At 41.5% G+C, this 15107-nt stretch overlaps 1 protein-coding gene and 1 pseudogene across 1 annotated transcript; one reads left to right on the plus strand and one right to left on the minus strand.

Moving 5' to 3' along the window:
• Nucleotides 1-236: 236 nt before the first annotated feature.
• LOC119192342 (spectrin alpha chain-like) lies at nucleotides 237-7978 on the plus strand. The gene is given in 22 exon segments (XM_037446165.1): nucleotides 237-368; nucleotides 518-630; nucleotides 668-762; nucleotides 1000-1145; nucleotides 1389-1491; nucleotides 1748-1897; nucleotides 2092-2227; nucleotides 2230-2270; nucleotides 2273-2348; nucleotides 2526-2721; nucleotides 2864-3181; nucleotides 3288-3491; nucleotides 3730-3935; nucleotides 4239-4465; nucleotides 4733-4846; nucleotides 5036-5183; nucleotides 5356-5470; nucleotides 6500-6612; nucleotides 6738-6887; nucleotides 6977-7147; nucleotides 7375-7544; nucleotides 7795-7978. Coding segments are annotated over 22 exon segments (3150 nt in total). The 5' UTR covers nucleotides 237-339; the 3' UTR covers nucleotides 7924-7978.
• A 2148-nt stretch (nucleotides 7979-10126) lies between these two features.
• LOC119192341 lies at nucleotides 10127-14636 on the minus strand (annotated as a pseudogene).
• Between the last annotated feature and the right edge of the window lie 471 nt (nucleotides 14637-15107).

The raw sequence follows: 15107 nt of genomic DNA on the forward strand, positions 1-15107 counted from the left end.
ACTGCTGTATGAAATTGTATGGAACCAAAATCATCTGATTGATTCTTTTAAAAGTTGAATAAATGTATGTCTACTGGTTGGCTAGTGCCATCAATATGTATATTCTATTGGTATAAAAGTTACGACTATATCGTAAACTTTGATATGGCGTCTATTGAAGATCCACCATAATATAACCCATGCCATTGACTATAAATTCTAAAATACATTGCATACAACAGAACACTGCACGGAATGGACGCGCGCGCCGGCACGTTCCAGGCGCTGGAGCTATTTGGCCAACAGCTGCTGCAGGGCGGACACTACGCCAGCGTCGACATTCAGGAGAAGCTCAACAACATGGGCGACGCACGGCAGGAATTGGAGAAGTAAGTGACGTACCTGATAAAGTTACAATTGATAATTATAAACTGTTTGGAATGCGCAAGAGTGCCTGATCACCTGTCCAAAAGGATTAAAGAAGTTCTCTAGCATTTGGAGGCCCAATTGCATGCTTATAAAATACATTGGTTCTCAGGGCGTGGGTGAGCCGTCGCATGAAGCTGGACCAGAACCTGGAGCTGCAGTTGTTCTACCGCGACTGCGAGCAGGCGGAGGGGTGGATGGCGGCGCGCGAGGCGTGCCCCTGGCGCCGGCCGACCCCGCCGACGCGCACGCGCATGCGCAGAGCGCCGTGGACTCGCTTCCGACTACGCGCAGCCCGACAACGTCGAGCAGCTCATCAAGAAGCACGAGGACTTCGACAAGGCCATCAACGCGCATGTCAGTACACACATAGTATACTACTTTTAATTTTATTGTATTTGCCAGTGAATATAGATATTTTTATTATCATTCTTGGGGATCATTGCGTATGATGAAGATATATTTTACAAATAACACCCATGTGCAAGAATTTACTAGTTGTTATATACAGGATGTTTTACTGACGATGATGACGTTTAAGCAAGGAATTTGTTTAAAATTGAAAACTCCATATTTCCATTTTTATCTTTGTAGGAGGAGAAGATCGCACAACTGCAGACCTTGGCCGACCAGCTGATCGCTTCGGACCACTACGCGACCGACGCGATCGACGACAAGCGCAAGCAGGTGCTCGACCGCTGGCGCCATCTCAAGGAGGCGCTCATCGAGAAACGGTCCAGGTAAGATCATAATACTACTTCAATGATTGTCATTTTATTAGTTATTACATATCATGATGGATTAAAATATTAGGATAAAATATTAAAATATTAGGTTGTTTAAATCGCATTATCAGAGGTCACCTTTTAACACCTACTAATACCAAAGTAATTCAGGTAGTTTCCATATTTGTATAATCTTTTCTTTCACAACTACATGTTAAATCGGCCGAACTATTAATTTTATTATAATATTTTCTATAGACTGGGCGATGAGCAGACCCTGCAACAGTTCTCTCGCGATGCCGACGAGATGGAGAACTGGATCGCTGAGAAACTGCAGCTCGCCACCGAAGAGAGCTACAAGGTAACAAGTGTTGACGATTACCCTAATTGCCATGTTGAGTTCATTGTGTGTTTAGACAGGCGCATGGATTTATATACTTACCGCATTAGATGGTCAAAAAATAATGAGATACTTTGCCATATTTGTCACGAAATTTTCTGTATATCAATTTACAATTAGAACAAGACAGAGTAATACAATCCAAACTCCACCAATGTGTCAAAAAATAAAACTTAAAAATGCTAATATTATATTAATATGTAATATGGTTGTGCAGGACCCGGCCAACATCCAGTCGAAGCATCAGAAGCACCAGGCGTTCGAGGCGGAGCTGGCGGCCAACGCGGAGCGCATCCAGTCCGTGCTCGCCATGGGCGGCAACCTCGTGCAGCGCGGGCAGTGCAGCGGCAGCGAGGACGCCGTGCAGGTACGCACCACACACGCGTTATACGGATATGTGATAAATAGTCCTCTTGTTTCGACGCAGCAGGAACTTCTCGATTTGTAATGAAAATTCCTATAAAAATCTCTCATGAGACTAATTCTGATCTGAAGGTATTTTTACCGAGATTGTAATTTACTGTTATATCCATGTGTTCATAAATGCTTTCTTCAATGCAGGCTCGTCTCGCCTCCATCGCGGACCAATGGGAGTTCCTTACCCAGAAGACCACTGAGAAGTCCCTCAAACTGAAGGAGGCCAACAAGCAGCGTACCTACATCGCGGCCGTCAAGGATCTGGACTTCTGGCTCGGAGAGTGGAGAGCTTGCTCACATCGGAGGACTCCGGCAAGGACCTCAGGCCTCCGTGCAGAACCTGATGAAGAAGCACCAGCTTGTAGAGGCTGATATACAGGCTCACGAGGATAGGATCAAGGGTGAGACTTTTTACTTGATTGTTTATATACATATATGTGGTAATTCCGTGCGGTATTTGACGTGTTAGTTAATTTAACTTGAGCCGTGATCGATAACTTGTCGCTACATTTTGTCTAACTAATATACTGTCTACGTAGATATTTGATAGGCGTCACTAACGTACTTCCTCCCACTAGACATGAACGCGCAGGCGGACGCGCTGGTGTCGAGCGGACAGTTCGACAGCGCGGGTATCGGCGCGCGGCGCTCCGCCATCAACGAGCGGTTCGAGCGCGTGCGCAACCTGGCTGCGCACTGCCGCGCGCGCCTGCACGAGGCTAACACGCTGCACCAATTCTTCAGGGACATCGCCGACGAAGAGTCTTGGATCAAGTAAGTACCGCTGTGGCTTCGATAAAATTTTAAGTCCTCCACAACTGATCCACACACATATATCTACAAAACTATAAAAGGCAATTACAATAATTTGAAAGTTTAAATATTATTAAATTAAATCCACATTTTAACCTCAAAGGGAGAAGAAACTTCTCGTCGCCTCAGACGACTATGGGCGTGATTTGACCGGCGTCCAAAACCTTCTGAAAAAGCACAAGCGTCTTGAAGCCGAGCTGGCCAGCCACGAACCCGCCATCCAGGCTGTGCAGGAGGCCGGCGAGAAGCTCATGGACGTGTCTAACCTGGGCGTGCCCGAGATCGAGCAGAGGCTGAAGGCTTTGGCCTTGGCCTGGGCTGAACTACAAGCGCTCGCGGCTGAGAGAGGCGCCAAACTGCAGCAGTCGCTTGCCTACCAGCAATTCCTGGCTAAGGTTGACGAGGAGGAAGCATGGATCAGGTAAGATGTCGTGGCATCATGTCGGTATACATTATTAAGATTAAAGAATTTATGACACAAGCAAGTTACTAAACCAATGCTAATACCAAATATGTTTATTGTATAGCGAGAAGCAGCAGCTGGTCGTGGTGGGCGAGTGTGGCGACAGCATGGCGGCGGTGCAGGGGCTGCTGAAGAAGCACGAGGCGTTGGAGGCCGAGCTGGCCGCCCGCGCAGAGCGCGTGCGCGAGCTCGCCGCCGAGGGCGACGCACTGCTGCAGGCCGGCAACCTGCACCCGGACGCACTCGATCACCGCATCCGCGCGCTACAGGTACGCACTCACTGAATATTTACATAGCCACACTACACATGAACTACTGATTAAATTAAATTGATGACGCCAACGTACAATGCATCTGACGCAGTTGTGCTATTTCACATACATGATATGCCTCAATATGCGCTCAACTTTAATGTAATAGAATTTTCAACATCTCCAATAGCGAAGCAAGCCAAAATCTAGATAAGCATGTTGCCCAACATAAGTAATAATATCCCTTTCTTCCCTAGCCAAGCTGGAGAAACTGACTGGTTTGGCAGCGCGTCGCAAGGCCGCGCTGGTGGACAACTCGCTGTACCTGCAGCTGCTGTGGAAGGCGGACGTAGTGGAGTCGTGGATCGCGGACAAGGAGACGCACGTGCGCTCCGATGAGTTCGGACGAGATCTTTCTACCGTGCAAACGCTGCTTACCAAGCAGGACACCTTCGATGCAGGTCAGTGTAGCCTGTGTGCCCTTGAGACAAAATTGTGGGAGTGTCTTCTTTGGTTTTATGCCAAGTGACAACCGTAGTTTTAAAGACTGTGTTTCGTATTTGCGTTTCCGTGTGATATAGAACTATTTTATATTTATACTTCTAAGGTTAACTTCTAGGTCTTAAAGGTCTTAGGTCTTAAATAAGCTAATGGTTTGTTCGAGCTTGCCTAGAAACACTGTTCACATCATTTGAATTGCGAATACGTTACCGTTAATTAAAGAAAGGAAAAAGCTAATCCTAACCGTAACATTAACCCCACAGGTCTAGCCGCATTCGAGCATGAGGGCATCCAGAACATCACCTCCCTCAAAGAGCAGCTGGTGGCCGCGAACCACGAGCAGACACCTGCTATCGTGAAGCGGCACGCGGACGTGATCTCGCGCTGGCAGCGACTGCTAGCTGACTCGGCAGCGCGCAAACAGCGTCTGCTGCAGCTGCAGGACCAGTTCCGCCAGATCGAGGAATTGTATCTCACATTCGCCAAGAAGGTAAAGTAACAATTTATTAATCTGGTCTAATAGATCGTAGCTTCTAACTAAATCACGAACCGCCACATTATTCTAGTCACATTCCTCAAGGTAACGTTGACAACATTACAGACTCATAGAATATAAAAATATGGAATCGACGTCAGGCCCATTCACCATCCGTAGCTAATGTTATCTTGATGCACATTATACTTACTTACATAAATAAAATCAGCATCTTATTTAAGGATACATTTAACAATAGTATTTGTTTTTTCTTGTTACCAGGCATCCGCTTTCAACTCGTGGTTTGAGAACGCCGAAGAAGACCTAACTGACCCCGTGCGCTGTAATTCCATCGAGGAGATCAGAGCTCTCAAGGATGCGCACGCGCAATTCCAAGTAAGTGCTATAATGGGTTTCAGATTATAATGCGTATACACCCCCACTTCGATAATCTTTGATTGACGAGTTTAAAACTAACACCAACCGTAATTACAAAAAACACTAAAGTTGGATCCTTTTACGACAAAAGCATTTGTCTAACATTTGTGATGGAAGTGTTACAATACAGTATAATGTGTTGCGCAGGCGTCGCTGTCGTCGGCACAGAGCGACTTCGAGGCTCTGGCGGCGCTGGACGAGCAGATCAAGTCGTTCAACGTGGGCGCTAACCCTTACACCTGGTTCACCATGGAGGCGCTCGAGGAGACGTGGCGCAACTTGCGCAAGATCATTGGTATGCAATACCTTATTGCCCTAGGGAATGGCTATTCTAAGACCACTATACTATAGTAACGTTTTTCGACGCATAAACAATAACTGACTGTCAATATTACGAGTTGACCGAGGTACTGATCACCCCATTTCGTCCTAACTGCTTCGAATTAACATGAATGTCGTGTGTGCAGCTGAGCGCGACATCGAGCTGACGAAGGAGGCGCAGCGCCAGGAGGAGAACGACAAGCTGCGTAAGGAGTTCGCTAAACACGCCAACGCGTTCCACCAATGGCTCACGGAGACACGGTACGTACGCACCAACTTCACACGTTCCGTCCAAATTGGGCTTTGTAACTGAGTATAATATATTCATCCTTGTGGGGTTCTAAAAGTTAAGGTTTGTGTTTAAAATTGTGACAAAATATTTCATTGTAATATTGATGTACAGGTACCGGCTGCTAGGCTGGGACGGGTAAAGTATTAGAATGTCGCGTGTTGTACTAAAAATTGTACCGCAACGCTTTGCGGCTTGGCAAAAATATTCTTCATTACCTTGTTAATAAATCTGATTTTATTAGTACTTCTGTAAGATGAGTTTACAAAAGTACTTATATATAATCAAACACGCCTTATATGCGTCCGTCAAGAGCGGGGAACATTTTGGTTGAATAAGAATTTGACTCACAAGGCCGCCTAGCTTTTGATGTAATTAATATTTAAAAATTTGGGTTCTTTTGCCAAGCCCGCTGGTTGTACGCGCACACCGTGTTGTCTCTTCTATTTTCGCTATTAAATACGATTGGCTTCTACTACAAAATGTTCATGTATCAACAAACATCATCGAAATAACTTTAATATTTCAGGCGTAACAATTTCTGAGTGTTCTTAGTTTCGATTAATTTCAATACTAATTGACCACTTCAACTAAATTGCAACCTTACTCATTCGATTTGTACAGAAATGTCGTGACGTGAATATTGCCTTTAGGTATACCTTGTATGCGATCATTAAATCATGTAAAACTTTAATATTCATGACCCTGAAACTGACATCCTACTAGTTATCGATAGACCTTTTATATTTATTGTTGATCTGAAGTTAGTCACGTTACTCGACTTCCACCTTTAGAAATATACATATAGAATATATATATTTTTTTACTTTAAAATAAAAAGTTTTACACCATCAAAAACCGATTAAAAGCTGTCACTCTGTCACTTAAAGTTAACATTAAATATTTAAAAGAGGCTACCCTCAAACCGCCTATAGAGATGAACAATTTTCATCGACTATATAATTTACCAGTGAGAGTGTAATTGAAATGTTATGATGCAGCACGTCGATGATGGAGGGCACGGGCTCGCTGGAGCAGGAGCTCGCCACGCTGCGGCAGCGCGCCGGGGAGGTGCGCGCCAGACGCGCCGATCTAAGACGCCTAGAAGAATTGGGTACGTTACTATACCATAGACAACTGAGGATCATGTTCAAATCTTTAAAGATGTAAAATCTCTTTTCCGCACGAACAATACTACTATAATACGTATAATACTCATTTCCTAACGTTATCTCTAAGGCGCCGCACTAGAAGAGCACCTGATCCTGGACAACAGATACACGGAGCACAGCACGGTGGGGCTGGCGCAGCAGTGGGACCAGCTCGACCAGCTCTCCATGCGTATGCAGCATAACCTCGAGCAGCAGATACAAGCCAGAAACCATTCGGGTATGTTCTAGAATATTCTTGAATTTCAACAAATTTACTCCATTTTCGTAAACTTCCGTACGATATCTAATACTGTTATCTGTGTACAGGTGTGAGCGAGGACGCTCTGAAGGAGTTCTCGATGATGTTCAAGCACTTCGACAAGGACCGCTCCGGTCGTCTCAACCACCACGAGTTCAAGTCGTGCCTGCGCGCGCTCGGCTACGACCTGCCCATGGTCGAGGAGGGGCAGCCCGACCCCGAGTTCGAGGCTATACTCAGTGAGTATTCAAACATTTTAAAAACTTGGATATTACCAGTACTAAACTGGCTGATACCCTTTAAACAGTGGCTTTCACACAACACTTTGACGGCTGTATTTTGGTAATAGAAATAGACGGTTGCATTTTGAGACAACCAGCTCTAATAATGATTTCCGAAGTTACTAATTCGATTATAAGAATTAAAGTCTGTCTGCGCCATAGTCTAATAAATACGTTTCTCGTAGATGTGGTGGATCCGAATCGCGACGGGCAAGTGTCGCTGCAGGAGTACATGGCGTTCATGATCAGCAAGGAGACGGAGAACGTACATTCATCGGAGGAGATCGAGAACGCGTTCCGCGCCATCACCGCGCACCAGGACCGCGCCTACGTCACCAAGGATGAGCTATACGCTGTTAGTATACCGCGCGTTATGCAAATAGATACAATCTAAAGTTCCATTTAAATCCTAGTTTCTACAAGTATAATTAGATAAGTTACAAGAAACTGTGAGCCTCATTTGGGTGGATGGCTCATTCAATACTGCATATGTTGAACTATTTAAACAGTATAGTTTGATGTTTTATTCATTGAAACATAATATTTGCTTAGTCCAAGATAAGTGAACATTTCATATCATCCTAATAATACCTTTATTATTACAGAACCTGACAAAGGAGATGGCGGACTATTGTGTAGCTCGCATGAAACCTTACGTGGAACCGAAGACGGAACGACCCATACCCAACGCTCTCGACTACATAGACTTCACCCACACGCTGTTCCAGAACTAAGCACGCAGCACCGCCCGCGCAGTACCTTATTTAACGCATTAAATAACAAAACATACTTGGTTCTTTCATTGCAACACCCACCTGCGTGCGTACTGCGCGGACGATAGCGCACCCACGGGACGGGCACGGGCGAGTTTCAAGCGATGTTAACGTACTACTGTGTAATTTACGTCACAATTCTCCCGTTGCGTTACGTTTATATACATTTTAATATAAACTGCACCATCTAACTAAAGATCCGTGACTTAATTTACGTATAACTTGTACTTTTTGACATTAGCATTTGCTATAGCAAACTGTAAAACAGTATAGTCAGAGACTCGCTCGTGGTTCAGGCCCTCACGCTTGCCTTCATATCTTTCTCTATTCCAAATTATAGACTGGTTGATACACATCTTAAATGTTTGTAGTTTAGTCTATTGTTGGGAGGTCGGCTGGAGTCGGTGCGTCTGCTCAGACCGCTAGTGGTTTCCATGCGAAACGTGAGCGTCTGGCGGCCCGGGACTACTTTGGGTAGTCTCGTATAGGAACCGGCACGTAACTTATAGTTCGTCTAAAGAAAATACATCTACCTTTTAAATAATTAGTATATTAATTTGCCACATAAGACAATTTAACTAGCAAGACTAAATTACATAATCGTGATATGACACAAGACGTCGCATCCAAAATATCATAAAATTAAATCGTGCGCATGCGACGGGGAGACGACGTCAATGCCAGGATACGTGCCGGTGCTATATCTTCGGGTACGGAAGTAAAGGTTAGAATTCCCTTTTCTCTGAGCGTAGCAGAGAAATACGAAGCTGCCGTTTCATTACGACACAGACTCAGCTTTCGTGTTATGCATTTCGATTTTTGCTAGAACTAAGCTAACGCGTGTAGCCTCATTCTATTTATTTTTTGTACTCTTATTAATCTTTTCAATAAATATTTATTTCAATTAAACGAGTTTGTTTATTTTTTAGTCAATTTAATAAATTATGTTCATACATACATTTACAAGTTACATCAGTTTATATTACACTATACTTATTTAAAATCATATATTTCTGATACATGTATAACACTAATGTTCAATAATAAACTGTAATTGGTTGAGTTAGTCATGTCTTGAAATCAGACGGTGTCTAACTTCAATATCGAATTATGGAGGCTATGTTTGCATAATTAAGAAAATGGAACTGATAAACACTACCTTTGTATATTACAATTCCACATATCAAAATTTAAGATCCGATATTTGATCGAGTATGGACAACACATAATGTCCTATATTTTTCAGTAATTATAGGTGATCTCTGAATAATATTGCACATATATTATCATTTGCAAAATATGCAATATTAATTATTATACATATACATGACGATCGGCCTGGTTGATTAAATGCATTTGAAACGCGCTATAAACACACTATTATAGTCGGTTAAAATTTTTAGGCACATATATGTCCGATTAAAACGCGCATATTTAAAAAAAAGTTCGTATACATGGGAAAGCTAATAACCTAAAGCTTGAGGGCGGGCAGACCAAACTAAGCTGTGTCGAACTTGGTATCATAACTACCCTAAAATCCAATATAAATATATTTACAGTGAACACCATAAAGTAGAGACTTGATTTACTGCACTAATTATTGTGGAAAGCATTCGCATAATCAAAAATCCGGATAATTAAATAGAAGAAAAGGATTTTTGTATAATTATAAATTATTTATAATAAGCTTTTGCTGGCATCTCCACCCGCATTGATGGCTATTTCCTGGTTAAAAAGTTGTATATAGTACTCAAGGGAATATAGTTTACTATTATGAAAAAAAATTATGTTTCTTTCGCAGTTTCAATACGGATAATTGCGAAATTAGGTCTGGATAATCCATCCAGTATCCACTGTAATTGAAATCTTGCCTTTATACATCAATTAAACTTCATTCTGCTTTTAATGCAAAAACAATTGCAAAGCAATTTATTATTAGCCAAAAAATATCCGTAATATAAATATTTATGCATCCATGTCTAATTATTCTTTTTAGAAATATTTACAAGTATTTAATAAATGCACTATCTTATTTTATAATTAAATAATTATTGCATAGAAATAATTAATTTAGACAACTTTTGTTACAATCAAATATGTTTGAATGCATATTTATAATTTTTTGATAGTGTAGCATATCGCTGCGGCCAAGATGTCTTTCTCACGATGGCTATCGCTAATAAAATGTATTCTTCTCTTTCTATTAGCGTTAACGACTATAAAAGTACGTCGTCTACAGCCCTTGTAATATATGCGAAATCAACACGATGACTGCGGCTCACGCTATAGTCGTGTATTTTTGGGTGCAACGCGCGTGTGGCTAGCACATAACTGGTGTGTACCTTATCAAAGGCTGTCTCAATCAGTCATTGTGTTAAACAAAAATCTTAAGTTATAATTTTTGGTCCCACTTACATGTAAAATCAAAATTTACAAAGAATTATTCAAATTCTTAACTACCCATAATTATCTACATAAGACTTGCTACACTCAGCTGAGTGCCGACTGGGTGGTGGCGGGACATTATGCTGTCTTTTAACAAATGCTGTAAAATTAGTCATCAATGGATTTCTGCTGGATTTCAGTTGTCAGACCATGCACATACAGCGTGACAGTCTCGCCACTGCCCAGAGATAACTTAGCAGTTGCTTCTGTAGATATACGATCACCAACAAATTACAATAACCTTCACCTAATGCTGTACCACAACTATAAGTACAATTTGGTCAACATTTTATTTAGGAGAGAAAACTTCATTGCAGGACAAGATAACATGTTAATTACTTTTAAGGCGATTCCAGATGTTAAGTTTCATAAATTCAAGTAATTACACTAGCTTTAATACATTTCAAGTTGTAACGCTTCAGTCTTCATACCACTGCTGCTTGGCAGAACATTACAAAATAATGAGACCCAACATAAGAGTCTTGCTTTAACAAAAAGACATCACCTTTGTTAATCACACTTGATTATCACTTGTAGAAGATTCGGAACTGTTCAACACTGGTTGAGCACTAGACTTGTGCACGCTGGAGCAAGCGGAACTCCTGCGGCGTGACGAGTGGCTGCAGCTTGTCGAGCAGCGCGGCGGGGAGCGGCGCGCGCGGCGGCTGCAGGTACGGCACCGACAGCAGCTCGCGCACCGACGGCCGCGCCCGCGCGTTATATGTCAGACACCACTTCAGCACCGCGATCAGTGACGGAGGGAGGTCTGCGGAACACATACTATGTACAATATTAACAATAAAACTGCATAAACCACTCAATAATACCACCACATAAATGATGAAAATCTCTCCATTTCAACATGTATTAAGGCGCTCGTTATATTGATATAAAATAAATAATAATTATTATGAAAATAGGTATATTCACTTCAGTAATTAATAAATATAAACAATACTCACGCTCCACGGGCGGGTAATCGATTCGATGGTTAGGGTCAAGTATGGCGGCCAGCTTTGCCAGGTTGGGTATGTGGCCGAAGGGCGTGCGCCCATACACCATGCTGTACAGGATGCAGCCCAATGACCACACATCCGAACGGAACGAGATCTGCAAGAAAAATATTCACATTATAGCTATATATAGATCATGACCCGCTGATTTATACTAATACGAGTGTGAGAGGAAAGGTTTAATGTTTGCAAACAATTCAAACATGTTTAACTTTGTTTTATAATTTGGAAGTGAATGTAATAAGAGTTCAGAAAATTATTAAAAGACAATGTTTTGGTACATTCTAAGGCTATTTAAAGTAATAGTACCTTAATAGGCGCCGTGCCGTCAGCAGCGGAGACGCCGTAGCCGCCGGCGCCGCCCATGAGCGCCTCAGGGCTGATGTAGGAGTACGTGCCCGTCGCCTGCGCGCGCACCACGCTCGTCGCGTCGCCGCTGATCGCGGACGCAATGCCGAAGTCTATGAGCTTCAGCCGCCCCGCCACCAGAAGAAAGTTCGCTGGTTTCAGATCCGCATGGATTACACCTGCAAATAAATTATTAATCAACTACACACATCCTCCCGTCACGATTGCCGTTATTGACTTTCCAATATGTTTAACAAAACAGGTGATTATTATTTTACATGCTTTTAAGCATTTGATTCCATAGTGCCTATATAGACTCCTGTTTGATAGGAAATTTTATCCCAAAATAAAGTCAGCACAATTGTTTTGTTATTTATTGTACAAAGTGGATGTTCACCATGTTCGTGTATATAATGCACGGCGTGCAGCATCTCCTCCCAGTAGTGCAGCACAAGCGCGGGCGGCAGTCCGGCGCCGCGCGCCTTTAGGAAGGATGACAGGTCCGTCTCGCCCACCTCCAGCACCATACGCAAGAACTGATTCGTGCGCTCGTATTCACTACACCAAGACATAATAGATAAATTAGAATTTTGTGTTCATGTAGCAATTATAACACAAATATCAAACAATATCTCATTGGCTTGTGGCTTATTGGACTTGAATTTATAACCAAACCTATTTGTTATGTTGTTGTTTCGTCTTGTTGGATTAAAAAATAACAAATGTATTATTGATTTCTTATGTTTAAGTGAATGTTGAATAAGTCAGTCTTGTGACCAATGACCATAAAGGCTGCAAAGTCTTTGAAACAACAGAAGAAAATAATAATATAAATAACTGCGTTAAAATTCATAGTTTTGAATTTATCACTGCAAAAAAATATTACATCATATTTTGAAACTATGTATCTAACTCACTAGTCATAAAGCCTGATGACCCTGTCTGAGTTCTGCAGCTCGCGGAGCAGGCGCACTTCGTTGATGTAGCCCTGTGCCAACTCCTGGTCAGTAGCAAGGTTCACACACTTCACAGCATACTGCAGGAACTGCCTACTTCCAAAACCTGCAGAAATACATCATTAATTTCCTGCAAACAAACTGCACAAGTAGTTTTGTAGGGCATTTTTTTAGTATATAAGAACAATAAATTGTGTTTACTTATAAATAAAATAAAATAATAAATACATAATGTTCAATGTGAGCATATAAATAAAAAGATTGTTGATAAAACTGATGCTGTTTTATGTTTCATTCTCTTATTACACTTTTACTATATTATGGACAACAGTGATGCCTTTCTATATTAAGAGAGAAGTTATTGTTTAGTAAATAATTCCTATGGCCTTTAGAGTCTTAGACCATTAATTCAAATTCCCTATTCATAATATAAAAAACAAATCCTGCCCAAAATCCATATGATTTGTATTTGTATTGTTAGAAAATGCCTGAAAAATTTTTGATACAGCTTCATGTTAAAACGTAAACAGACATCTTTTAAATTTAAAAAAAATATTTTTTATTATATTTCATGACTTAAATTCAAATTATATAGATATAACTGGCCTTACCAAAAAGGATATATTATTAAATATTTTGTTGATAGTATTGTCTTGTCCACATACTCAAGAATTTACTTTTTATTTTTAGGAATATGCAAGCTTCTGAAACTACTGCTATAATTCTGATAATCATTCTAACTACTTCATAGCAAACTACATTAGCTCTTGAGACCAAGATGCTATAGACTATCTTTGCCCTAAGAATCAAACCTTACACGGACAGGTTGAAGAAGCTAAATTACGATACACTTTATTGTATATTTGAACCTACCTTATAAACTTCACTAGAGCCACCGGTGCCTAGTTTCTTAATAAACATGTACTTCTTGTCTTTAATGCTTAAAGTCTTGAACAATATCTTAGAGCTGTTCCCCACAACACCCTGCGGGTATGATGGCGCTGCGGCGTATGACGCCGGCATAGCTTTCCTGTTCATGGGCGTCTCAGGAACTGGAGCACTAACAGTCTGTGGAGGGGGACACCGAACCTCTTCTTTCTGTTTCTGCGTGAACAGCTCACACCGCACCTTGTCTCTGTTCTGGCTCGCGCTCTTCTGCGGTGTCTTCTTGTTACTTTTCCGCGCCGAGCCTGGCGTGAACCTCCTTATACCAGGTTTTATCAAAGGTGTCGAGGACTTCGTCTTCTGCGCACTGCTCTGCGTTTTAGCCATCTCCGGCGTCTTTTTGGGCCCACTGATAACGTTTTTAGCATTGTTGTCGTGAGGCGTTAGTGCGTTCCGTCGTTTCACCTCTGAACTCGGGTGTGGCAAGCTTTTGATAGCGCTCTGCGATATCCGGCTATCTTTGTTAGGATACGTCAAGCAGGACGACCAATTAGCATTACAGTTCTCTTTGTCGTCATTTATTGAAGTCAATTTCTTCTCAGAAATGAACGGTTTGTTATTTTTGGGTTGAGATTTCACGACAGGTGTAAGAAAGTCCCTGTTGACTGTTGGCGCTGCGGTCGGTTTTTTAGCCACTGTGTCACTTGTAGAATCATCACTATCGTCGGAATAACAAAAACTAGACTCAGGAGTGTCCGATTGCTTCTGTAACGGCATCAAATTGGCAAGAAGCGCAGCCATGGGAACAGGCGCAAATTTTATACTGTTGGACGTGGATTCCGTATTGCCACTCATTTTGATCACTGGTTTACACATTCAAATACAACTATACGTATAATTAAATACACTTTGGAATAAATTATTTACGACATTCTAGGCAATATTGCATTTTTTCACAAATAACTTTCAAAACACAGCCGTTGAAAACTTTTAAATATTTGACAATTAAATTTAAGCTTTGCAATAAATATGGAATCTGGGTACAAGTCCTTTCGCACGTTTATTTTTGTTGCCATATGTAAAAAAATGGATTAAAAGCAAAATACTACGAAATTATTTATATAAAATATATATTACTCGTGTCCGTTTGAACTTTTTGCTAGATTAGACACATGGAATGTGTTAGTATTTTATTACTCTTTTTATATAAAGTGGTGACTTTAGAAAGGAATGGAGTAAACTAACCGCTTTGGGTTACTATATGTATTAAAACCACACTTAGTTATATACTTCACTTGTCTATAATATTATTTTGGAATATTATAGACCACTGAGGGGTTGTTGATTCCTTAGATCAATATGTAACTAAGCTAGTTATACAAAAATGAAACAGCTGTTTTTTGACCGCGGCGAGTGCTGCTAAAATCCCCTTCGTGAGTTCTTAGCTTTATTTCCAAACTCGCGACAACTGGAGATGTGTGCGATTTGCAACCGTCGC

Source organism: Manduca sexta, unplaced genomic scaffold (genome assembly GCF_014839805.1).
Source record: "Manduca sexta isolate Smith_Timp_Sample1 unplaced genomic scaffold, JHU_Msex_v1.0 HiC_scaffold_265, whole genome shotgun sequence".
NCBI lineage: Eukaryota > Metazoa > Arthropoda > Insecta > Lepidoptera > Sphingidae > Manduca > Manduca sexta.